The sequence below is a fragment of the Chenopodium album genome, chromosome 10, assembly GCF_948465745.1.
Source record: "Chenopodium album chromosome 10, dcCheAlbu1.1, whole genome shotgun sequence".
In the NCBI taxonomy this organism is placed as follows: domain Eukaryota; kingdom Viridiplantae; phylum Streptophyta; class Magnoliopsida; order Caryophyllales; family Amaranthaceae; genus Chenopodium; species Chenopodium album.
The window spans coordinates 45,521,670-45,548,214 of NC_137843.1; the positions used below are offsets into that span (position 1 = coordinate 45,521,670).

The window sequence follows — 26,545 nt, forward strand, 5'->3', positions numbered from 1 at the left end:
TGTGTCCAAATGGGGAACAAGGTCCTTTTTATAAGCCAAATTGCATAAAGGGCATAGTGGTCCATTCAAATCAAAAAGGGAGCGTTACCTGGTAAAATGGGAGCGACAAATAGCAGTTTAAGTTACTAAGAGAATATTACATTAAAAAAAATGTAAACCAAGAAAAAATGAAAAGAAGTGGGTGGAAACTGGAGTAGAAAACCCCAAAAAATGAAATTTTCAAAAAACGCAGCTTTTACACCAAGCAGCATCCATCCATCCGACCCCACTTTCTCCTCGATCCCTGTAATAAAATAACCTCCTCACTCTCTCTCCTCTTCCTACACTACCAGTAATAATAAAGACAAAATCCTTTAAAAATAAAAACAAAATATTTAGAGAGAGAAAAACAAATACACAGTTTCTGCCACCTGCACTCTTCCACCTTCCCTTCCCCACTTCACTACATCACCAACAAAATCAATCCATCAAATAAAAACCATTATTTTAACATTTTTTAGAGAGAGAAACCATAATTAAGAGAGAGAAAATAGAAAGAAGGCGCAATTTTTCAGACATATTCAGTTTTGCCAAATTTTCGCAATTCCTTCAAAATTCCGCGCCTCTTCAACTTCTCTCTCTTTACTTCACTCTTTTCCATACACACTCTCTCTCTTTCTTCCTCTGCTTCTTCGCCTACCTTTCTCTCTCCTCTTTTTTTTTTTTCCCCCTAACTTTCTCCGATTTTCGTCAAACCCTAAATCATTTCTTATTTTTTTTGTAAGCTTCTCATCATTTTTCCTGCTATTACAACAATTTGTAAGAATCCGTTTCAATTTTATTTTTTTCTGTTCATGAATGTTTGATGCTGATGTTGTTCTTCAGTTTTTGATTTTTTTTTTCTTTTCATTTTGTGATTTTATTGTTGTTTAGATGACTGCATTTTGCATGAATTTTGTGGTATTGTTACTGACGTTGCTGGAAATTGTTGTGTAATCGGATCATATACTGCGAGTTTTTGATGATTTTGTGATGATATTGATATTTTTTCAAATTTGATTGGAATTGGTGTTGATTACAGGTTACTCTAATGGCGGAAATGGAGGTAGAGAAATATGTGGAGGTGATAGAGAATAAGGTGGAGATGATAGAGAAGAAGGTGGAGGAGGAAGAGAAGAAGGTGGATGAAGGGAGGAGGAAAAGTGACAGGACACGTGGAAAGCGAGTGTCGTATAATGAAAAATTTTTGGCGAAAATTGAGGAAGTGAGTCCGAAGAAGAAGAGGAAGAATCAGCGGAGTAGTGGTGGTCGGAAGTCGGCGAAGGTGCCGGCAGTGATAAGGGAGAATGAGGGAACAGAGATGGAGATCATGAGGGGTATGATTGGTCACGGTACTGATCCCGGGAATGGGTTGATGGATTTGGGGTTGAAATTAGAGGAGGTTCAAAAGGATGGTAATGGGGTGGAAGTGGAGAAGAGTGATCACTACAAAGTTAAGGAAACTCTTAGAATATTCAACAACTATTACCTGCATCTTATTCAGGTGCGTGTGTTTTTATGTTTAAGTATTGTTTTTTGAATTGTAGTACTGTTTTCCGACCCCACTTATGGGATTAAGGCGTTCAAGCACAAGAAGAATAAGAATTGTGCTACTGTTTTAACATGTTAAGTATGTGATTATTGTTGTTTATGATTTATGTTAGGAAGAGGAGAATAGATGCAAGCTGTTTGAAGCAGAAAAGAAGAAGGTTGATGTTATTTCTTCACGTTTGATTTTCATTTTTTCATTATAATTTGTAACATATGTTTCTGATTTTGATGGTTTTTTTGGGTTCTTAGAAGGGTTTAGTGGACAAAAGAGTACCTCATAAACGTCCAGATCTTAAGGCAATTACCAAGGTAAGATGTGCTTGATTTTTGTGTGGTATTGGCATTGTAATTTATGTGGACATTTTTCAAGTCTGGTATTCTAGGGTAACTTGGTTTGTTCTGCACATGCTAGTATGCACATTGTAATAGCAAAGATTGTATTTGCAATTGCTGCCTGTACATGCTAATTATATGGTGAGGGGTGCTAGAACCATTAATGCAGAATTTCAATGCATTCATGATAGATTAGACATAGTTGTTTTCAGATTTTACAACAAAGAAAAAGGAAGATGAACCAAGTTAGTATCAGTATTACTCCCTCCGTTCAGAAATAAATGCCTCAATTCAATCAGCACAATTTTCAACGTGTAATGTTGACCTATAATATACATTGTCCAATTACTCCAATAATATTTTTAATTATAAAAAATTATTAATTCTAAAAAGTATCCACATGATTATATTTAGTCTTTATCTAAAGCACAAACGGAGGTCAAAGTGGTGTATCTAAATTGTGCAAAAGTAAAATTGTGGCATTTACTTTGGAACAAAGGGAGTTATAAAAAAAATTGTAGGATAACTTTGGCCAAGATTTTTATGTCTACAATATTACATCATGGACGAAGAACTTGAAGAGACACTATATCACAGAATGTCTTTAATCAATTATGTTAAGTGTTTCTCTATCAAATATATGTTGATTCAGCCATAATATGTTCCCTGTGTATACTAATGTATTCACTTATTTGATAAATTGTTTTCTTTTGTTCAATCACTGTACCTTTTTGTTTAAAATTTTCATTTTTTTTTTTGCTCCAAGTATCATTCTACAACTGCTGCTAAAGACAAAGTTGTTATGTTACCTCAATATTTCTTTTATCTTCTCTTAACAGCACAGTTGCCTTTTTTAATTACCTGATGTTGTGTAATCTATTCATGACTAAAACAAGTACTATATTTCTTTCTCTAGCTATTATATATTAATGATAAAGTAAAAGGAAGGTGTGTCAATGTTTCTGCTTGTTTGTATATTGTTCAGATTTTGGGGCTTTATAGGGGTTATAGAGAAATAACATTTTTATAGCTGTCATTTTGCTGCCGATGCTGATTTTAGCATTGAAAGGCTTCCTTGTGGTTTAGCAATTATGTGTAGTTTTAAATTAATATCTTGGGTATGTGAGAACTTTAATAAGAAAAAAGCTTTGTATTTACTCATTTAAATAGAAAATATAGTTGATGTTATCATGCTACCCAAAATGGCTACTTATCCTGTATAGTAATACATGTCCATTTTGAAACAATAATGGATTCAGTCAACACCAAGGCTATGCACTTACATACCCTGGTTGCTTATATAAAATCAAGTTGAAGGGAAATGTGCGTAGATAAGTGAGTGCAGCTTGCTGATAAATGAGTGTCTTTAGAGTGATTGGTGCCTTTGGTGGGTTTTTGTAATCGTAATCTTGAGTTCGAATCTAGTTAACCCATCTTCAACTCCTTCTTTCCCTTTACTTATTTCCTTATTTATGATATTGTTAGATTTTTTTCCAATCATTGCTATTTCATTCTTCAACGTGTTTCTACGTCTATGTTTGTAGATCAACTTTTAAAGAAATAATTATGAGCAATAATTGGCTTTCCATTTAATGATCCAAATGTAGAAATACTACCTGATAAGGTAGTAGTTATGTAGAATAAATACGGAGTACAGGATAATGAAGGCGGTTTTGGGTTATTGTTTTCATAATTGTGCATATTCTGAACTTAGATTCTGGATATGCCACTGTTTCAAAATAGGTATACTGAAGATTGTGGAGAACATAAAGTTTGTGAGAAATATTTTCTACTTCCTCTATTGAAAACAGTTTGTCTCAAACCTGCTACTAGAATTAAGAGTTCTAAATGATCTTCCAAACTATCAATATAATTTTTACTGTGCTACTCTTCATCACATGTTCCAAGTTTGGTGCTTGGTAAAGTAAATCATTAGCATTACAACTAGCATTTTAAAACAACTGCCACTCTTTTCTGTATGTCTCGATGTGCGTTCCTCACTGGTGATGCTTTAAAAGATTTAAATTTTTTGTCTGATTGTGCATTTGTGCATATCCATTACAAAATTTATGGGTGCCTGTGATATTATGGAGTTTTATTTCTCTGTTTTATCTGGGAATATTATTTTATGGTGTAGTAAATGTAATTCCTTTTGCTCTCATTGTATTTTGCATGTGAATTGTTTATGTTGGAAACCAAGTCTTACTTGATCCTTGCTCATGGAATGTGGCAGATGTCAGATACTGGTAAAGTGTTGTATCCCATCAAGCAGTTTGGGGCTATTCCTGGTAGGTGTAGTACACTCTAAATTCTAGAACAAATGAACATAGTCTCACTGATGAAAAGTACTCCGTAGTATTTATGCCTTTGCTGTTTCATGGATGCAGGTGTTGATGTTGGCCACCAGTTCTTTTCACGGGCAGAAATGGTTGCAGTAGGTTTCCACAGTCACTGGCTTAATGGAATTGATTATATGGGCGTCTCATATTGCAATGGGGTAATGCATTTTGTCATTTCATCAACCCGCTGTCCTTTGACTGATGAATTTTGTTTTGTTAGGGTAAAAATGATTAGTAATACTTTTTTCATATGCTCCTAGTGTACTTTAGTATTACTAGTTGATATTTTGTTTTTCTCAATTGCATCTTGAGAGTTGAGATGCTTAGTTGTTTGGTCCTTTAGAACTTTACATTCTTTTCTGTGAGATTAGACTTTCATACCTTCAGTGTGCTTTTATAATATGAATACTTGGGATTTTGTGATAATGTATTTTACTTAAGTTGTGAAAGGTCCTTACATGCTCATATCATCTTTAGTCTTTGTACTCTTTCTTGAGATAGTGTGATGCTGAATTTATTAATGGTTCTGTTTTCTGAAATTCTATTTTTGTTATTTTGCAGGAATATAGCAGATATACCTTTCCTATTGCTGTTGCTATCGTCCTTTCAGGCCAATATGAGGATGATTTAGACAATTCAGAGGATATTGTCTACACAGGTCAAGGTGGAAACAATCTACTAGGTGATAAGAAGCAGAATAAAGATCAGAAAATGTTGCGCGGCAATCTAGCACTGAAGGTTTGCTAAAGCAGATACTAGATTGAACTTTTTTGAATATGTTTGTTAGCTTCTCTCTGTAAATGAATTGTTCATGTATGCATATCTGATTTGAGTAGATTTTGAAATGTATAGAGGTTGTAATTGCAGGAAGTTATCATTCAGTGATTAGAAATAGAATGAGTATAAATAGTTACATCATGACTATCAGGATATCTTTGCTGCTGTTTTTTTTTTCCTTTTTTTTTAATCTAAAATTATATTGAATTTTATCTGGAATTGCCGAATAGTTTCCGCTGCTTACTACTCTTGTGAATTTTTAGTGAAGTATATCTTTTCTGATCTCAACTGAAACATAGATACTTTCGATGGCATTTCTTACTAAAATTGCCTCTGTGTTTATTTATTGCCTATTCCTGCTACTTTTATCTTTTAAAGTTTCAAATTAGGCTTTATTTAGTAATGTGCATATTATATTTTAAATTAATTTATTTTCGTTTGTGTATAATTCTTTCAGTAACCTATTTATTTACCTAATGTGTTTCACTTTTCACGAATGGTTCCTTAAGATGATTCATTTTAGCCAACCTTAAATCATTTGAAACTAAGGCTTTGTTTTTGCTGTATAAATTTTCTAATAAATTGTATCGTTGACAATGTATATAATTGTTTATTTGCAGAATAGTATGGAGCAGGGACTGCCTGTGCGAGTTGTTCGTGGCCACTCTTCTAAAAGCAGTTATGTTGGAAAAGTGTACACTTATGATGGTTTGTATCAGGTAATTATCTGTTAGTCTAGTAATTTCAGTGAGGGTTGGTATTTGGGGGGACATTACAATAAAAGAAGTTGCCTCAACTTCTTTTCCATTATGTAAGACTCTCTCTGTCCCATAATATAGTACTCGTTTATCATTTTCCACCAGAATAAGGGTTGTATAGAGTGTAAATTTTTTTAAAGTAAGACGTAAGAGTATATTTCATGGGAAAAGGTACAAAAAAGTAAATTTGATGAAGCTTTTAGTGTGTAGATAGTTTATATGGAAATTATAATAAAAGTAGATAGTGGCGTGAAAATTTAGGGAAATATAGGGGTAATTTATATAGGAAAGGTAAATATAGGTGTATTACGGTAATACTACATGTAAATTGAAAATAGAATTATTAGAAATAGGCACAACATTCTAGGACACCTAAAAAGAATGCAGACACTATACTGTAGGGACTAGGGAGTACTTTTTATAAATGCAGTTTATCTTGTGATGTCCTATGTTTCAATTGGAACAGTATTCAATCAGTCACATTATTATGTTGTTATAATCTTGTATCGTGGTTCATGCAAGAATGGTTTTTGGTGACTTGCAAATGATGAAACAATGCGCGATAGTTTAATGTTTCAATAAGTAATTTTTGCTGTGGAGATATACATGTTTCATGTGGTATCCTGCAAACCTCTTTCTTTTTGTGCTACATCGCGTTTAATATAAATGACTAATGTTTTGGGCAGGTTGTGAATTATTGGGCAGAGAAAGGCATCTCTGGTTATACTGTTTATAAGTTTCGCTTGAAGCGGCTTGAAGGCCAGCCTGAGTTGACTACCACCCAGGTTTCTGCTTTCTCTCAAATTTTTGTATGTTAAATTGCTAACAAGATTGTTGATGTGGGCATGATGTTCTCTTTCTTTCTCTTAATTTATTTATTGATAGGCTGAATTTCTGACTTGTGGAAGTCCTCATTATTTGTCTTCATTGTTGCTTTAGACTTGTAATATATTTTGAGATGTGTTTGGGAACCAGTAATGGTCATGAACTCATGATCTGCATGAACTCAAGAATTGATGTTGAAGTTTAGCATAAATCTTTGTCCTTACAGAATAAATTGCTTTTTCTCCAGCTGTAGAATTTGTGGGAAAAACACGTATCTGGATTGCTCAGGTGCAATTCAACTGTGCTTTGTTCTTGATTAGGATCTTACAATGAGACCTCATACCTTGACTATTTATTTTGGGTGCAATATCTTCAAATTTTTTTTTAAAAAAGAAATGCCTCAACTTGGTGTTCTGCTATTACATGATCTGCATCTTTGTTTAATTTATCTTGAGCACATCTTTTTAATGTATGCATACCAGTGGGTTTCCCGCTGCCAGTCCCAAGCCTGGATAAAGGAGGAGGGTTACGGTAGGCCAGTGACAGCCAGTATAAAACTTCGTCACATCCCATGACATGAGCCAAACAGATACTTTCGTGGGGGCGTTCCCTACTCAGCGACGCGCTGCACTTCCTAGACCCGGGTGTAGTGATAAGTATGCAAGGGTTGCTAGGTCGTCGCCCAGAAGCGACGCGCCACATTGCCCGAGTGTGGTGTCAAATGAGCAAGGGCGTGCCATTGGGGCGTTCCCTACTGAGCGACGCGCTGCACTTCCCAGACCCGGGTGCAGTGATAAGTATGTAAGGGTTGCTAGGTCGTCGCCCAGAAGCGACGCGCCATATTGCCCAATTGTGGTGTCAAATAATCAAGGACTTGGAGTTGGGATCAGGAGGGAGCGTGGGAGAAAAGAATTTAGTTTGCGGATTGGTTCTTGGAATGTGGGGTCTCTTACGGGAAAATCAGCAGAATTGGTAGAAGTAATGAAAAGACGACGCGTGAACATCATGTGCCTCCAAGAGACAAGATGGACAGGAGAAGGAGCTCGAGGCTTGGTTTTGGGGTATAAGGTATGGTATGTTGGGCAAGAAACGAGCCACAGAACAAGGAATGGTGGAGCTAGGAACGGAGTTGGTGTGGTTCTCGATGAGAGGTTGGCAAAAGAGGTGATCGAGGTCTATCGGAAGAACGATAGGTTGATAAGGCTGAAGTTGCTATGTGGCAAGGAGATTGTGAATGTTATCAGTGCTTATGCTCCCCAAGTGGGTTTAGATGCAGAAGAGAAACGACAATTTTGGGAGGACCTAGACGAGGTGGTGCAGGGTGTCCACCACTCAGAGAAGTTATATATTGGAGGGGATCTAAATGGGCACGTTGGGGCGAGCCGAGATGGCTATGAGAGTGTCCATGGAGGCTTTGGGTATGGGCAGAGGGACGCCGGTGGTGAAGCTATTATGGATTTTGCCCAATCATATGATTTAATTTTGGCTAATACTTGGTTTAAGAAGAGGGATTCACACTTGATAACTTTTCGGAATGGAGCAAATGCAACTCAAATAGACTTCCTGCTCACAAGGAGCATAGATAGACAAAGTTGCATAAACTGTAAGGTTATCCCAGGGGAGAGTGTGGTCACCCAACACCGGCTATTGGTAATGACTATTCGTCTGAAAGAGAAGGCGAAGAAAAAAGTTAGACAAGAAGAACCAAGGATAAGATGGTGGACCCTAAGGGATGCAAAAGCTAAGGTTTTTACAGAAAAGGTAATTGAAGAAGCGGATTGGGATGGAGAGGTGGATCCGGACATGACCTGGTTACGAATGAAGAACTGTTTCCTAAGAGTGGCCAAAGAGGTCTTAGGGGAAGTAAGGGGAAGAACTTCGGTACAGAGAGATACTTCGTGGTGGAATGAAGAGGTGAAAGCAGTAATTAAGCAAAAAAGGGAATGCTATCAAGCCTTAGGAAAATGTAGGAGTGATGAAACCTTTGCAGCGTATAAGGAGGCTAAGAGTAAGGCAAAGGCAGCTGTTCGCCAAGCAAAAGAAAAGGCATATCAGGAGGTTTATGAAAAGCTTGATTCCAAGGAGGGAGAAAGGATCATTTATAAGATGGCAAAGAGAAGACAAGAGGCAAGGAAGGATATTGGCATGGTGAAGTGTGTCAAAGATAAGAACCAAATGGTCCTAGTGCAAGAGGAGGGCATCAAGGACAGGTGGAAGGGGTACTTCGATGAATTATTTAATGGAAGTAATGGAGTTGTGATAGGAGATACCTCTATGAGTGATGAAGAAATCAACATGGAGTATGTGCGAAGGATTAGGAGAGTAGAGGTGGAGATTGCACTGAGGAAGATGAAACCTAAGAAGGCGGTTGGCCCTGATGGGGTACCGATAGAGGTGTGGAGGTGTTTGGGTAAGATTGGTATTGATTGGTTAACAAACCTTTTCAACAAGATATGGACGGCTACAAGGATCCCACAAGATTGGAGGAAGAGCACCTTGGTCCCGGTTTATAAAAACAAAGGAGACGCTCAAGATTGTTCTAACTATCGAGGAATTAAGCTTATGAGCCATACTATGAAGTTGTGGGAAAGGGTGATTGAACAAAGGTTGAGGGCATGCACAAGCATTTCAGATAACCAATTTGGTTTTATGCCTGGGAGATCTACTATGGACGCAATCCATTTGATAAGACAAATGATGGAGTTTTATAGGGTAAAGAAGAAAGATCTTCATATGGTCTTTATTGATTTAGAGAAGGCATATGACAAGGTGCCAAGAGAGATACTTTGGTGGGCAATGTTGAAGAAAGGTATCCCACGAAGGTATGTAGACCTAGTTAAGGATATGTATCGGGATGTGTCAACAAATGTGAGGACATGCGGAGGGTTGACAAAAGATTTCCCTATTACAATCGGATTGCATCAAGGGTCTGCATTAAGCCCTTTTCTTTTTGCAACGGTTCTAGACGAATTAACTAGACCAATTCAAGATGAGGTTCCATGGTGTATGCTGTTCGCAGATGATATCGTTTTGGTGGATGAGACTAAGGATGGGGTTAATGTCAAGTTGGAGCAATGGAGGCAAAGGTTGGAATCTAGAGGGTTTAAGCTAAGTCGGAGTAAGACTGAATATTTGGTATGTCGTTTTGGCACTCAGAGGGGGACAAGCAATGAAGTGGTGAGTTTGGATGGAAAGGATTTGACCATGAGTGAATGTTTTAAGTACCTAGGGTCGATCATCCAGAAGAATGGTGACATTGATCAAGACGTGACCCACAGGATTAAGTCAGGGTGGCTTAAATGGAGAGCGGCCACGGGAGTGCTATGCGACCGCAGCATTCCCTTAAAGTTGAAGGGAAAATTCTACAGGACTGCCATAAGACCAGTGTTGCTCTATGGTACAGAATGTTGGGCTTCTAAGAAAGAGCATATTAAAAAGATGGAGGTTACGGAAATGCGCATGTTAAGGTGGATGTGTGGAAACACTTTAAGAGATAGAATCAGAAATGAGGTTATTCGCAAGAAAGTAGGTGTGGCGGGCATTGTAGATAAATTAAGGGAAAATCGTCTGCGTTGGTTTGGACATGTAAGACGGAGACCCGAGGGTGCACCGGTGCGAAGAGTGGAAGAGTGGGACCATGGAGGGATTAAACGAGGAAGAGGGAGACCAAAGATGACTTGGTTGGAAGGAGTGAGGAAGGATATGAAGTGCATGGATTTACGTGAGGATGAAGTTTTGGATCGTAAGGGATGGAGGAGAAAGATTTATGTTGATGACTACACGGAATAATCAAATTTGGTTCATGTTAGCCGACCCCACTTTTGGGATTAAGGCTTTGATTGATTGATTGATTGATTGATATATGGTAGAACAGTTTCAGTGTTCCAAATCTATTTGTGACACTTCTCTCCCTAACAGTTATCATTCATAATTCCTCCGTTTCTGTTTTATTTTTGTATACACTTAAGCCTGTGTTAACCTAATGGGTTATATTTCATAAGTAGAAGCATTAAAGAAATATATTTAAAGCCTAGTTTCTGGTATGGGCTTCAGATAGTACGAGCATATAGTTGATTGAAAAACTCTTTAGTTGATATCCTTTTTTGATAGTGTTATTCTGTGCTTTTAGTGCTCTTTTATCCTCCTGTTTATTGTTTTCTGCTCAATTTTGGTAATGTTGGAGCTCCTGTGTAGCTGAATCCCGTGGAATCTTTGGCTTAGTTTATTGCTTCTCGCTTGCCAACCCCTAATTATTTATTTTATTATAATAACTGAAATCTTTCAAGTGGATGCTTCTCAATGCTGTTTCTTATATTGCTTAAACTATTGTGACAGGTTCAATTTATCCGAGGACGTATTCCTGATTCTGTTTCTGAAGTTCGAGGGTACGTGTTACAGTTTCTTAGTGTATGCTAATCTATTTCTGTAGGTAATATTGACTATATTTCATGGTGTTAATGCTGATTTTCTTGTTTAATTTAGGTTGGTTTGTGAGGATATTTCTGGAGGTCAGGAGAATATTCCTATTCCTGCAACAAATTTAGTTGATGATCCTCCTGTACCACCTACTGGTGAGTTTGCCTACTCGTTCATGTTTGTTTGCTGTTTTTTGACTTTTGTTCTTTAGCTGTGGTTTATAATGAATGGCTAGCCAAGTTTATTTTTGGTGAGTTAATTTTATGCTATTATAAGGGTAATTTAATGATATGAAAATATATTGACCTAGGTTCAGTATATGAAGTTGGATATAACTTGGTCAGATTTTGTGATTAATGACATCGGACCTGTCTTGTTCCTAATATTGAATAGAAATTTAGGAATAAAAGATTTGGTTGATTATGATCACATTCCATATGGAAATGAATCTTTTAGTTTTCTCTCTCTCTTTTTTTTTTTTTTTTTTTTTTTTTTTTTTGAAGGGAAATGGATTTTAAGTTGGTGTTGATTTTTGGGAACAAAATCATGAGATATAATGAGAATGGATTTGAACCCGCTACTTTGGGAATCCATTCTTGTCTTACACCCCTCCCTCTCTCCCCTGCTCTCTTATTTTCTTTCCCTCTTCTTTCATTTTTCTGACTCCCTCTCCCACATCTCCCTTTTTGTTACTCCTTTTCACCCCCTGTTATTTGTTCATTTTGTCATTAATAAGCTTTGAAAGTAGTTGCATGTCATATAAAAAACTATCTTAAAATAAAGGCCTTAGGATGTCAGGCCTTAAATTCTACAAGAACTCATTGGCTTCTAAAATCCTGTTACTTAGATTGAAAGATGTCAGTTAGAATGACCCCTTGTTTGAAATTTTAAGCATTTGTGTCTTTAATTATGTAATTGAGAAGGATTCTGTTATTCTATGTTATCATTGTCAATTAATCTGTGAGATGCTATGGCTATTTAGTATGCAGTTTATTGTGTGCTCGATTTCCTTCTATTTGATTGAGATGGCACATTTTAGGTTTCAAATACTTCAAATCTATCCAAGTTGCGGACAATGTTAAAATTCCTGCCCCTACTCGTGGATGTGATTGCATCGATGGTTGCACCAATCCTAATATATGTGCTTGTGCTCGGCTTAATGGTTCAGACTTCCCATATGTTCATAGGGATGGTGGCAGGTAAAACAATATTCAAAAGATAGTAGTGTTTGAAAGCTTTTGAAACTCTTCATTTAGTTATAAATGAGCTTGTTTACACTTCTGCTCATTTCTTACATGATGCTTGTTTTCTTTTAGGCTCATTGAAGCAAAGGCTGTTGTGTTTGAGTGTGGCCCAAAGTGTGGCTGCGGTCCTTCTTGCATCAACCGTGTTTCCCAGAAAGGCTTGAGATACCGCTTTGAGGTGCTAATGTTTTTCCAATTAAAATTTATATATTTACTAAATTACTTTTCTGATATGGTATAACGTTGGTTTTATTCTACGTAGGTTTTCCGTACGCCAAAGAAGGGTTGGGGTGTGAGGTCGTGGGACTACATACCAGCTGGTGCCCCAATATGTGAATATACCGGAATTCTGAAGAGATCGGATGAGGGTGACAGTGTTTTGGAAAACAATTTCATCTTCGACATAGATTGCCTTCAAACCATGAAGGGACTTGATGGGAGACAGGTATTAGAGGATGTGTTTTATCTTTTGAGGTTTAATTTAATTGTCTCACCCTAAACTTGTTCACTTTCCTCATGTCATTAATACCATCCATGGAAGAGTGGATGAAAGTGGATTGTATGAACTTTGGGGTATTAAAGTAGGCTGCCTACTGGTGGCACTGCAGAAAGACCACATTTGTTTGTCAGATTGCCTGCTTACCTAAATTTATGAGTATTTCCTGGCCTTTTCTGGGTGGATGAATGACATTACGCTTTGAGGATTTAGATTGTTCAAGTATTTAAGATATTTAAAATCTCACAAAAGTCGCAATGAATTCTGTATTGAAGTCTCATCTTTCCTTGTCAAATGATCAAGACACCAGATGATTATTTTTCTTTTCTTTTTTTGAAAATGTGGTTGCACACTTGCACCCATTTGTAGCTCTACATGTACTGATAATATTTTTATATGGATAATTAGCATAGTGGACAGTTGTGTTGAACTCCTTTCTTCTTTTCACTGATACCTGTTTGATGTCTGTCTGTCACTGTACCTGACCAAACCTGTATACAGTATTAGGTGTGATTGCTGGTTAAAGCTGAATACTCCTCATTGTTATAATGTTTGTCATCAGATGAGATTGCGAGACGTGTCTATCCCCGCTGAAAGTGCTCATGAGAAACCTGAGGAGAAGGTTGTTGATAGTATGGTGGAGTTCTGCATTGATGCTGGTGTCACAGGAAATCTAGCCAGGTTTATCAATCATAGTTGCGAACCAAACCTCTTTGTACAATGTGTGTTGAGTTCGCATCATGACATCAAATTGGCTAGGGTGATGCTCTTTGCTGCTGACAACATACCACCTCTACAAGTAATTGGTTTCTACTTTTAACAATTTTTATTAGTAGATAATTAGAGTTACTAATGCTCAAAGTCGTGTGTTGCGAAGCATGAAAGTCAAATGCTTTTTTTTAAAGAATAGAGGAAGTATATGTTTGTGAAGCTGCTCAAACTCGTGAAGTTTTAGTGTTGGTTATATTAATTCAGATTTTTCAGTCATTGTGGGTACTTGTTTGCCATTTTAAAGCTGTTGTATTAACTGACAATTGTTGTTTCTTGATAGGAGCTTACATATGACTATGGCTATGCGCTCGACAGTGTCATTGGCCCTGATGGGAAGGTAAAGCAGATGGCTTGCTATTGTGGTGCTGAGGGTTGTCGCAAGCGACTTTTTTAAGCTGCTAATTGGCTTCAGCAACCAGTTTTTTGTCAGTCTGTTACTGCTGGACAGTGTTTGAATTTGTGAATGTGATAGAATGCTGTATAGAATGCTAACAGTTAGGTGTATTCTTTTTGCTCTTATGAGAAAACTGAGGGCTCGAATCCAGCCTCGAGTTTATAGATATGAAATACAGTCTGAGGTTGTGCTGCTTAAAAATAGAAGAGTATAGGGGCCAATTTTTTGTAAGATACAATATATTAGAACTGATATTAGAAAAAAATGTAGTTAAAGGCGATGGTCAAAATTTTTTGCTTTCAGCAGTTGGTGTTTCCTCTTGCTATATTCATTCACTACTTGTAGATTCAGTAGTCTATTTTCCCACCTCTTCAGAGTTCAGATATATAAAGGTAACTGTACATTTGACATTTGTTTCTCATGGAGTTGCATTTTCCGAGAAGCGCGGAAATAATATAAAAAATAAAACTCTGCATATATATGTTAGCCACAATAAGAATATGTAAAGGTAAAAAATCAGCTGCCATTGTTCTTTTGGCTATGATGTGGGTTTATTAAAGACATAGTTGTAAATAATTCATCAGGTAAACATCAATTTCCTAGCAGGGCCTTTTGAAAACTTGTAACAGACATACGTAAACTCTCAAATGCTGTTTACCCATGTAGATATACCCATTTTATTGTCTAGGATATTGCCAAGCTCAGTCTCAAACATTGCATGACAATTGCTTAAAAGCCATACATTAGCTCCCCTTAATAGAGGGCGAACAAGCTAGTTTGTATCCTTAAAACCCCACAATCCTCATTGAATGTTGGAAGCTTTTGTTGTTATTGTTGTATTGAAAATTCTCGATGATCAAATTTGATTTGATCACCTTAAGCTATCGGCTATCCTATGTGACACAATGTAGACCACAATAAAAGAGTGGTCCCCCCCCCTTTTTTTTTTTTTTTTCGCCTACTTTTTTATCAGATTTTATTTGATCACCATAGAGACATCTTGTGTGTAGTCTTAGTCCATCATTATTCAAATTTAGGCTTTGGGTACAATTCTGACGTAGAACAAATCCAAGTTCTCTTCCTTGAATCCTTGATCCTTACCCACAATATAAGAGTAAGTAACATAGAACAATTAAGCCTTTTAATTGTGTTTCTATTGAGAAAAGTACAAAGTTGATTGAAGTTCACATGCATATAGTCTTTAACTGGTTAATGCAATGTAACCTAATACAATAATGCTAGTTTTAATATTGTAAAACTTTGCCTATAAAAGGGCAAGTTCACATTTGTGAACTGATGCAGTGAAAAATATAATTCTACTACACAATTTACTCTCCATTTCTACTTCTTTACTTATTTACCTATTTCTATTGGTAAAGTTTTAAACAGTTTCACTATTGTTGTCATTTTTTGAAAACATTTTTTTGTACTTTTTGACTAGTTAGGTAATTTTTTTTCGGGAAGTAAATCACCTACTTGTTAATTTACAAAAGTTCTTATGATACAGAGTATTAAAATATTGTAATAATCTGGTAATTTCCTGCTCCAATTTCCTCACATAGCTCTAGCTCCGACTTAATTAGTCAGGCGATTAAAATATTGTAGGAGTGCATTCTCTTCATCACAAAGGACCATCCTTGGGTATGAAATTACGAAAGTAGGCTAGGGCTTATAAGATATTCAATATACTAAGATGTTGAAAGTTACACTTGGTACGGAATGTAATATTATGACACTCTTGAGAGTAAAGGGAATCATGGATCTTTTTTACTAGCAGAGTACATCAGAAGCACTAATTCTAGGCTTATAATATACAGGACAATAACACATTTGAATATTCTATTCCTGAGATGTGTAATGTTTAAAGCTAAACTAGTTACATAACCCATCATGCAGTTTTTTCTAGCCATACATTAACTATCATGCTCATTAGATTCCTCAATAATTTTGGAGCGATATTTACGAGCTGCTCTTTTTCCATTACCAACCTTCAAGACTGGAGTTTCTTGCTCATCTACCTCCATTTCAGCAGCTTCATTATCTTCTGTGTCCTCTGCACTAATAATTAGAGGGACGCTTTTCTTCTGCACTGGTTCCCCCATTGCATGATCAGCCTTTTTGCCAGTATTGAGAGAAGCATCACCATCTTTTTTCTTTGGGTTAAATATTACAGGTTTTGTAAGATCAGCAGGAGCTTCTTCAGGTTCTGACTTGGACTTCCTCACCATATTAAGGAAGTCCGTGTAGGCTTGACGATTACATTCTTCATTCATATCATCTGATGAATCAAATGTATAATGGGTATATCTCAAAGGATGGCGTACATAATATGGTACCAAGGAAGAATCATGCAGCTGTGAAGACGATTCTTTAAACAAAGGGTAATCTACACCAGAACCTTCTGACATGACAATTTTATCACTATCTTCAGATGCACTGTGATCATCTCTTTTGCAGATGGGCTCAAACCGCACTCGTTTTCCAGCCTTTGAATCCATCTGATCATCTTTTCGCTTCAAGATTGACTTGGGAATGTTTTCATCTTCAGGAACATTATTCTGGGCACCAGAAACATCATCCTCCATTTGATCAGAAACATGCAATGAATTGAAACTTTTTGCAGTTTCCGCATCTTCTTTAAGCCTGAGCTTTGCAGCCATGTGATTTGCACGTGGGTCTCTGGGGGCCTCCTTTAATGTTTCAGGGAGCTCATTATAGGAATTAATATTTGATGTATAATCATTCACATCAGACATGTATAGTCGTTGACCAACATTTTCACTTCCAACAGCCACTTTGTCGTATTCGTCCTCTTCAGCCTGGAAACAAAATAATTCAAAGATAAGATCTCAGACCACACAGACACACACACGCAAAATTTATCAATAAAGACCATATTACATAAAACTATGAAAATTGCAGAAGAAAGGGGAAATTTGGTACTTGCAGAAGAAAGGGGAAATTTGGTTCACAGTAGACACAAATGAAGCAGACTAGTGTACGACATAGAATCTTCAAAACTATATTGCCTTAAAAAAATAAAGAAAGAAAAAGTTAAAAAGAGCACTCCTATACATTATCAAATCACTAACATAGTGAAACTTTAATACATTACTTTACAGAACATAAGCTACAATCATGAAACATTTTAATCAGCTGCCATGAGAGAAGCACGTAAATGAACACATTTACATTCTTGCACATTACACTACCAAATGAGTAAAAAAATAAAATAAACCAATTGCCAAACATCAATGTAACAATGTCAAACTTTGGCCAGCCCACTAAAATTGTCCATGACCATAACTCAGGACATACACAATTATTTTGGTGGACTATTCACGACACTTCTAAAGCAAACAGGGTGCATTTAATTGACGTGTGCAAGGTCATTTAGAAAATATAGCAATATGCAAAGCTCGTCAATTACTCAATTACTCCGGTGATTCCTAAGTAACTCCAACTCTCCATGTTAATTCAAGAATCCATGTATAATCAACATTGAGATTTGAGACACGGGTAAGACACTTAATGACACATGATTTGGACCATGATCATGCAACAATATTATAACTTTATAAGATCGTCAAGTTTGACACTTGGACAGGTACACAAACCTGTGTCTGACACTTCTAGCAAAGTTTGAGTAACACAGGTTGTTTATCATTTCCAAAATAACATTACTACATACTTACAAATTATAACAAGCAAATCATTTACAGGAGAAAACTAATACTATGTATAATATGTAGGTAGCAACAGAAAAGAGAGAACTTTCTTTTAATGATAAAAGGGGAAAAAAATAACTCATCAAAATGAAACTAGGAAAACTATTGCACACATAATCAATCTCAGCAGCTTAAAACACCATCAAGTCACTTGAAACCCATAGAAACAAGTACAACCTAAGTAAAGTAATAAACAAAGGAAATTAAACGCTGGAAACTAAATGTAAGCAGAAATACATATTAAGTGTAAAGCAAGCACCACACAAGTACATAGCCATGTAGCGGCAATATTAACCAAGCTAAACTTTCCACAGAAATTCTAAACTGAAGGCATTATTGACTTTAAGGCTTATCTCATTCTCCTCAAATTAAGCTGAAAAAAATGACCAATATCCACAATAACCTTTAGCACTTTAGATATACATGATAGAGTTCTCATTCCACAAATAAAAATACAATATTTCTCACTTAATACATAGATCAGCAATGTTCAATACAGACCTAAAGATATATCTTGCCAATAGTATCAAAACCCAAAAATAACAAAACCTAACATGGATCGTTAGCCTAGTTCCTTGAGTATGATGTGTTATGTGTACATTCATTTTCTATAAGACAAAACACCAAATGCTTATACTGGTAATGGACCTCCTTCAAATATATAATCAGTTATAACTCATCAGAATATAACAGCCATTTATGGCCTGTTCTATTCTCAGTACGACTGCCATTGCATTCTCTAGACAATATAGAATCCAATACAGTTCTTGGTCATATAATAAAAATGGAATAACTTTATAGACTATCTATTCATTCAAAAACACAAAAGCAACCTTAAATCGAACATAAAGCAACTAGCTGGTATCTACGAGCATATCAACCTATGTCTTTTTGAATTTCAAAAACCACTAATAAAGCTCTATTCTGAAAGCAGAAGAAAAACAACTAATTTAAATTGGAGACCTTACTAAAATTTTGAAAGTCAACAGAATATAATTAATATTGAGAAGATTTGAGACAGCTATTCATATTAACTATACGATTATCTGATTACCAATAAATAGTACCACAACAACAAATATTTCTGAATATATATCAAAACAGAGCAGTCACCAATATCAATCGTCAAGAAAGGCAATTTGGATGGATTTTTTTTTTTTTTTTAAAAAAGTTTGTATTCAATTGTTAATTTTTGTTGCAAGCTTTTATTGTTGATTAATTAGGGATATTTTGGAGGAAGTTCCAGTTTATCATATGCATTTGACTTTGATTTAGTATATACTTGTTTTGTTGAATGCATCTAGAGTTTGATTTAATTTAATTAGGTTTGTTGAATGAATTTGCCTTTCATTTGATTCAATTAGATTTGTTTGAATCTATTTGACTTTCATTAGTCAATGTATTTAATGTTGTAGTTTCAATGAAAATATTTTCATTTGATTCAACTTTTGATACATAATATTTTCATTGAGACAACTACATCAAATGCAGTGACTAATGAAGTCAAACAGATTCAAAAAAAGTTAGTTGAATCAAATGAAGGTCAAATGCATTCAACAAATATAATCGAATCAAATAAAAGTCAAATGCATTCAAAAAATCTTATTGAATTTTAGTATATAAGTAATTTTATACACACTTAAAATAGATTTACACATTGAGGGTGTGATCTGATAGTTAAAGTCTATGACTAATTACTTATATACCTTTTTTTTTTTTTTTTTTTTGAATAGAATTACTTATATACTTTATTAGTACGATTGAGTATGTATGTCTAAATTAAGTTAATTAAAAATGATTTGAACAAAATATGTTCAAATAATGTTTAGACAAACACACTCAATCATCGGGGTAAAATTCAAATCTATTAAGAAATGTTTAATTATAGTATATGCACCTTAACAAAATGGACAAAAACTAAATAAATGCACGGAGTAATGCAAATAAAAGTCAAAAATAGAAAACCACCAAATAAAACTTAGATCACAAAATATCGGGAAAATACAAGTATATCATCATTTGAAGGTTATCAATAACATGTCATTTGCTTCATATGGTGTGAACAATAAGTGCAATTAGTGTTGTTATCTCAATGGAAGGCAGACCTATAGTCATAACCACTAGGTCATCATTTACATCAAATAGTGTGAAAAAGTTGGTGCATTTAATATTGTTGTCTCAATGGAAATATACTTAGGTTAACAGAGAATATATATTGGTATATCAAATATTTAAGATGAGTTAATTTATATTTTTTTTTATACAAAATATTATCCATTGAGACAACATTAAATGCACGAACTATCCACGCCATTTGATGCGAATGATGACCTAAGGGCTATGACTATAGGTATGTCCTTCCCCGAATTTATTCGATTTTAGATACAAAATATTTTCATTGAGACATGAAAGTTAAATGCACCAACTATTCACACCATCCGATGAAAATGATGATCTTGGGGCTATGACTATAGGTATGCCCATCCCCGTATCTATTCGATTTTTGATTCAAAATATTTTCCCTTGAGATTAAATTAGAGTAAAAAATAGAAGAACACTAAGTAAAACTTAGATAACAAAACATTAGAAAATACAAGTTTATCATCATTTGAATCAATGGTATGAACTAGGTCATCAGTTGCATCAACCAGTGTGAAAAAGTCGTGCATTAAATGTTGTTGTCTCAATGAAAATATACTTGGGTTAAATGAATGTATATTTTGGTATATCAAATATTTAAGATAAGCTTATTTATGTTTTGCTTATACAAAATATTTTCATTGAGACAACATTAAATGCAATGACTTTACACACCATTTAATGCAAATGATGACCTAAGGGCTATCACTATAAGTCTACCCTTCCCCGAATTTATTCAATTTTTAATACGAAATATTTTCTAATGCAAATGATGACCTAAGGGCTATCACTATAAGAACGTTAAATGTACCGACTATTCACACTATTTGATGAATATGATGATCTAGGGGTTATGACTATATGTATGCTCTTTCCCAAATCTATTTGACTCTTGATACAAAATATTTTACCCTGATATTAAATAAGTAAAAAAATAGAAGAACACCAAATAAAACTTAGATGAAAAAATATTGGGAAAATACAAGGTTATCATCATTTGAAGTTCATCATTTGCATCAAATGATGTGAACGGTCAGGTTAAATCAATGAAAATATTTTGTATCAAAAATTGAATAGAGTCATTGTGTAAGATAAATATACTATATTTATCTTAATAATATTTGAAAAAATATTTATAAGTTTTAGGTTTAAATTTATTTTAATTATTTGTCCAAACTTTATTTAACTTATTTGAACATATATGGACAAGTATATCATATTTTGGTTAAGAAGCAAAAAAAGTTGCTTTAATTTTGGGGTAAAATTTAAATCTGTTAACCGATATTTTGTGATCTAAGTTTTATTTGGTGTTCTATTATAATTTATTTGTCTAAACTTTATTTAACTTATTTGAACATCTATGGACAAGTATATCCTTATTTATATTTTGGTCAAGAAGCAAAGAGACTTGCTTTAATATCGGAGTAAAATTAAAAACTATTAAAATATATTTAATGTTTTATTTGGGCATACTTAAAATAGATCTACAGATTGAGGGTGTGATCTGAAGTCTATGATTACTCATATACTTTATCAATATGATTGAGTGTGTAATGTGTATGCCTGCATTTATTAAAAAAATATTGATTTATTTACAAAAATGTCACAGATAAGCTTGTATTTTCCTGATATTTTGTGATTCAAGTTTAATTTGGTGTTCTTCTATTTTTGACTCTTATTTGCATTACTCTATACATTTATTTAGTTTTGTCCATTTTGTTAAGATACATATACTATATTAATATATATCTTAATAGATTTGAATTTTACCCCGAGATTAAAGCATGTTTTCTTGCTTCTTAACCAAAATATAAATAAGGATATACTTGTTTTGATCTTGTTGGCCTTGGCACCTTGTAACATTTGACGCTTTGAACCTACATGAACATATTCCCAATTTATTTGTTTTCCTTGGCTCGACATAAGTTTTGAATGTATATATGGATATCACTTTGAGGTTTTATTTAGAGCTAGTTAGGCTCTTTACGAAGGTTTTTTTTTTTTACTACTCCCTCCGTCACCCAATACAAAGCCTATTTGGGTTTCTTTCATGAGAAATAAGGAGATTGCAGATTTTTTAAAATTAATGATTAAGAATACATATGTGCATGTGAGGTTAAAGAGAGAAATAAAATGAACTTGGGAATTATTGAAGAGAGGGAAAGAGAAAGTGTTGGGATTGATGTCAAAAGCCATCATTAGTAAAAAAAAAAAAAAAAAAAAAAAAAGAAGAAAAAAAAAAGATAACAACTCATCAAAATGAAGGTAATATTATCGAAAAAATGCTACCTTTAAATAGAAATAGGCTTTGTATTTTAGTTTACCCAAAAAACAATACATGCTTTGTATTCTGTAGCGGAGGGAGTATGGTTTAGCCAATGAGTATTGCCTTAATGGTTATAATTGAACACATCTCTAATTAAAATCTATGTAATCGCAACCTATCATATTTGTGAAAATCTACTCTTAGCGCTCGTTTGGTATCACGTTTTTTTAATTTTTATTTTTTTAGACACGATATATATGTCATTAAAAAAAAAAATTAGTTAAACAAATTGAAATCATAATATTTCAGAGCTGAAAACAATGGAAACCACTTTTTGTGGCTTCGTATTTTTGGTTTTTTGTTGGGAAAAATACAGATTACTTATTTACCTGATCTTGATAAATTACACAACTTTTTTTTTTTTTTTAACATGTCACGAAAAATACTAAAGTTCAGTACATCATCAATTTATAAGAGGGGTCATCATCTTCTTTTTTTTTTTTTTTTATTTTTTTTTTTAACTTTGTTTTTTTTGTTACTACTTAGAGCTTTAATTAAATTGATGAATGCATATTAGAATCTATACTATATATTAAAAGACGTTTCTAAACCAGCCTACATGCCACATGGCGCCCTCCTCCATTAATCGAGTCTTTGAACCGACAACCTTAAGTTTAAAAGCTAAAGTGTAGCCACTAAGCTATCACCATATTATATGTTATTTTACCAAAACTAAATATAAATAAGGATTTCAATCATAGAATTAATGCAGTAACTTGGGGCACTAATAACTAGTTTACAAATTATAACAAGCAAATCATTTACAAGTGAAAACTAATACTATGTACTATGTAGCAACATAAATGAGTAAACTTTGCTTTTAATGATAGAAGGGTTAAAAAAAAAAAAAAACTCATAAAGATGAAACTAGGTAAACTATTGCACATATAATCAATCTCAGCAGATTAAAACACCATCAAGGCACATGAAACCCAACGAAACAAGTACAACATAAGTATTGTAATAAACAAAGGAAATCAAATGCTGGAAACTAAATGTAAGGAAAAATACATATTAAGTGCAAAGGGAGCACCACACAAGTACATAGCCATGTAGCTGCAATATTAACCAAGCTAAACTTTCCACAGAATTCTAAACTAAAATAATTATTGACTTTAAGGCTTATCTCATTATCCTCAAATTAAGCTGTGAAAAATGACCAATATCCACAATAACCTTTAGCAATCTTAGATATAAATGATAACGCTCTCATTCCCAAATAAAAATTCAATATTTCTCAATTGATACAGAGATCAGCAATGTTCAATACAGACGTAAAGATACCTATCTTGCCAATAGTATGAAAACCCAAAAATAACGAAACCTAACATGGACCGTTAGCCTAGTTCCTTGAGTATGATGTGTTATGTGTACATTCATTTTCTATATGACAAAACTCCAAATGCGTATACTGATAATGGACCTCCTTATTACGGCTGCCATTGCATTCTCAGGACAATATAGAATCCAATACAATTCTTGGTCATATATTTAAAATGAAAGAATCTATTCATTCACAAACATAAAAAAGCATCCTTACATCAAACAAAAAACAACTAGCTGGTATCTAAGAGCATAACACCTATATGTCTTCACATCGATTCTGATTTCAAAAACCACTGATAAAACTCTATATATACTGATAGCAGAAGAAAAACAACTACTTTAGATTGGGGATCTTATTAAAATTTTGAAAGTCCACAATACATGCTTGTAATTGAGAACATTTACAACAGCTATTCAATAGAAACTAAACGATTAACTAATTACCAATATAAACTATACGATTAACTAATTACCAATATAAAATTATAAACTATACGATTAACTATTTACCAATATAAACTATACGATTAACTATTTACCAATATAAAATATAGCATTAACTAATTACCAATATAAACTATAGTATTAACTAATTACCAATATAAACTATACGATTAACGAAGAACATTAATGACTATGTATTGAAACAGAGCAGTCATCATATCGATCATATCATACATTGTAGAACCAATATCAATCATATCAAGTAGTTGAAGCAACAGCAACACAATCACATGAGAAAAGGAGAGAGAAAAAACCTCAAAATCAAGAGTACAATCCTTTCCAATAGAATTCCTAACATCCAATTCATCATCATCACCACCCACATCCTCATTACACTGATTCAACGATATGACCTCGCTAGAACCCTCGCCGCCATTGTTATCGAGCTCGGTAAGATCCTCTTTGAGCTCCTTACCACAACCCAAATCATTAGGGTTAAAATTGGAGCTAGGGTTTTGGTGAGATGAAACTGATTTATCCTTTGCCGCGAAGAAGAATTTATCGACGTTGGTGGGAAGAAAAGCGTAGTTAACAGCGGCGTTTTCGTGGTGTTCTTGGGTGGGGATGGAAGCGTCGGATTGTGGAGGCCATTGACGGGTTTGAATTTCATCGTCAGTGAGACACCAAAGAGAGGAAGTTAGGGTTGGGGAAGATGAAGAAGGAGAAGAAGAAGAAGAGGAGAGAGAACCAAATGTTTTGTCAACACGAACTCTGAAACTGTCCTCCATTGTTGGAATAATTTGACGCTTATTTGGTTTTTTTTTTTTCGCAGAATAACTGGGGTTTGTTTGCAGAGAGCTTCTAATTGGAGTACGGAATACTGTTTGATCTAATACGAAGTATGAAAAAATGATTTAGTTATTTAAAAATATTTAGTAAATATATAATCTGAAAACTCCCTCAAAAGAGAGGGCTGATACTCTCTACTTTGCTTAGGGTCTTTCTACCGCCGTGGACGATGTTTTTTTAGTTTTTCTTGCGACGGCGTTGTAAGGATGGCGGATGAGATTGCTTCCAGATGTGCTCAATTGCGAATTGCTGATGACGAAGAAGGAGGAATCGTTGACTTGGGTGCTGTTGATTCTTCGATTGCGAACGAAAAATTTGACCTTATGCTTATTGGGCGAATTGTAACTGATAGACTGTATAATGTGGATGCCTTCAAATCTACCATGACGAAGGTGTGGGTGTTGTCGGACAAATTAATTATTAGGGTGCTTAGCCCTAACTTATATGCTTTTCAATTTTTCAACTGGAGGGATAAGGAGAAGGTTTTGCAAGGTTGTCCATGGTGCTTTGATAATATGTTACTTGTTCTGAAGGAGGTTGATGGCACTAAACAGCCGGAGAAGATTCCCTTATTCCATTCCCCGTTTGGATTAGAATTAAACACTTGCCCCTCAATTGCCGCTCTGATTCTGATGTGAAGGAGTTGGTATCTAATATGGGTGAGGTTGTCGAAATTGAAGACGATCCTCTTGGCCTTGATTGTACACGCAGAGTAAAGGTAATGCTGAATGTCACAAAACCATTGCGCCGGATTCAACGAGTCCGTGACAAATGTGGAAATATTGTCTTAATGGAGTTTGCATATGAGAGGTTACCTTTTTTCTGCTATGCGTATGGTGTTATAGGACATTCTGAGCGGGATTGTGTTATGTTGTCCGAAGAGAGTAAAAAAGAGAAGCTTGGATGGGGAAGATGGCTGAAAGCTTCCCCTAGAAAGGGCCGTATGAAGGAGAAAGAGGAACTGGACGAAGTACTTACAGCGAGAAAGAAACTTTTTGTGACCCGAACCCCTGTTTCTGAGAACATCAGAGTGAATCTTTACTCCATGAGGGGAATGATGTAGTAGAGAAGGGTGGGGAGAAATATAATTTTTTAATCGAGGGGATTAATAATCCTGTTCATTTGTTGGGTGGTAGTGGGGGTTTGACCAATGCTGAGGTTAGTAGTAGGAATAATCATGCCGATGGGGATTTGAATGATGTCGAGGGGACGGATGGGAGGAGTGTAGGTGGGCAGGGCTGTGATGTGTAGGGTAGAGGTAGTAGTGTTGGGATGGGTGTTGGTTTGAGTGAGGGGAAGATGACTGAGCAGCCTAGTGGGGAGGGAGATAAAAATGTGAGTGAGGTGATAAACGGGAAAAGGATTCTATTGGGTGTGGAGGTGGTTTTTGCTGAAGGGGAAAAACAGAAAAATTCGAAAGGGACAGTGAGGGGGTGGAGGAAATTAGCAAGGGGGAAAGGGGGGTTAGATGATGTTGTGATGGGAGGTGATTCGGATAGGGCCCTTGGGAAACGGGGTAGAACTGATGATGAAGAGGAGGTGGAGGATGTGAGAGGATCGAAAAAGAATGCTACTAGTGACTCTTTGAATGGATGGCGAGGGGCGGAGGCTACTAATGAGCAGCTCCGCCAGGCTCAATGAGTATTCTGAGCCTAAACCGTAGAGGATTGGGCAATCCCTCTGCAATTTCGGGTCTCCGGGACCTAATTCGGAGAGAGGCCCCGTCTTTGGTGTTCTTATCAGAGACAAAGCTGAGTAGTATTGAGTTCAGGAGAGTGAAGGATACAGTAGGTGATTTTAATAGCCTTGCG

General features: G+C 35.2%; 3 protein-coding genes across 4 annotated transcripts; 2 read left to right on the forward strand and 1 right to left on the reverse strand.

Moving 5' to 3' along the window:
* The first annotated feature begins 380 nt into the window (after positions 1 to 380).
* On the forward strand, positions 381 to 14,224 carry LOC145562470 (histone-lysine N-methyltransferase, H3 lysine-9 specific SUVH4-like). Of its 2 annotated transcripts, XM_081622765.1 has the most exons (17): positions 381 to 798; positions 1,061 to 1,084; positions 1,118 to 1,522; positions 1,683 to 1,727; positions 1,819 to 1,878; positions 4,136 to 4,190; positions 4,290 to 4,399; positions 4,803 to 4,979; positions 5,639 to 5,737; positions 6,463 to 6,561; positions 10,937 to 10,986; positions 11,084 to 11,172; positions 12,057 to 12,216; positions 12,334 to 12,439; positions 12,524 to 12,706; positions 13,320 to 13,556; positions 13,809 to 14,224. In XM_081622765.1, exons 2-17 carry the CDS (start codon positions 1,070 to 1,072, stop codon positions 13,920 to 13,922), a joined length of 2,004 nt encoding a protein of 667 aa, XP_081478891.1. In that variant the 5' UTR covers positions 381 to 798; positions 1,061 to 1,069; the 3' UTR covers positions 13,923 to 14,224. The 2 variants fall into 2 exon arrangements, with proteins under 2 accessions (XP_081478891.1, XP_081478890.1); XM_081622764.1 differs by having other exon boundaries at positions 1,061 to 1,522.
* Positions 14,225 to 15,608: 1,384 nt separating this feature from the next.
* On the reverse strand, positions 15,609 to 25,080 carry LOC145563975 (uncharacterized). The gene is made up of 2 exons (XM_081624352.1): positions 24,200 to 25,080; positions 15,609 to 16,741 (listed from the first exon to the last, which is right to left on the reverse strand). The coding sequence occupies exons 1-2, from the start codon at positions 24,671 to 24,673 to the stop codon at positions 15,836 to 15,838; spliced, it is 1,380 nt and encodes a 459-aa protein (XP_081480478.1). The 5' UTR covers positions 24,674 to 25,080; the 3' UTR covers positions 15,609 to 15,835.
* Positions 24,941 to 25,372, forward strand: LOC145565258 (uncharacterized). Its single transcript, XM_081625321.1, has one exon. It carries the CDS (start codon positions 24,941 to 24,943, stop codon positions 25,370 to 25,372), a length of 432 nt encoding a protein of 143 aa, XP_081481447.1.
* The last annotated feature ends 1,173 nt before the right edge of the window (positions 25,373 to 26,545 follow it).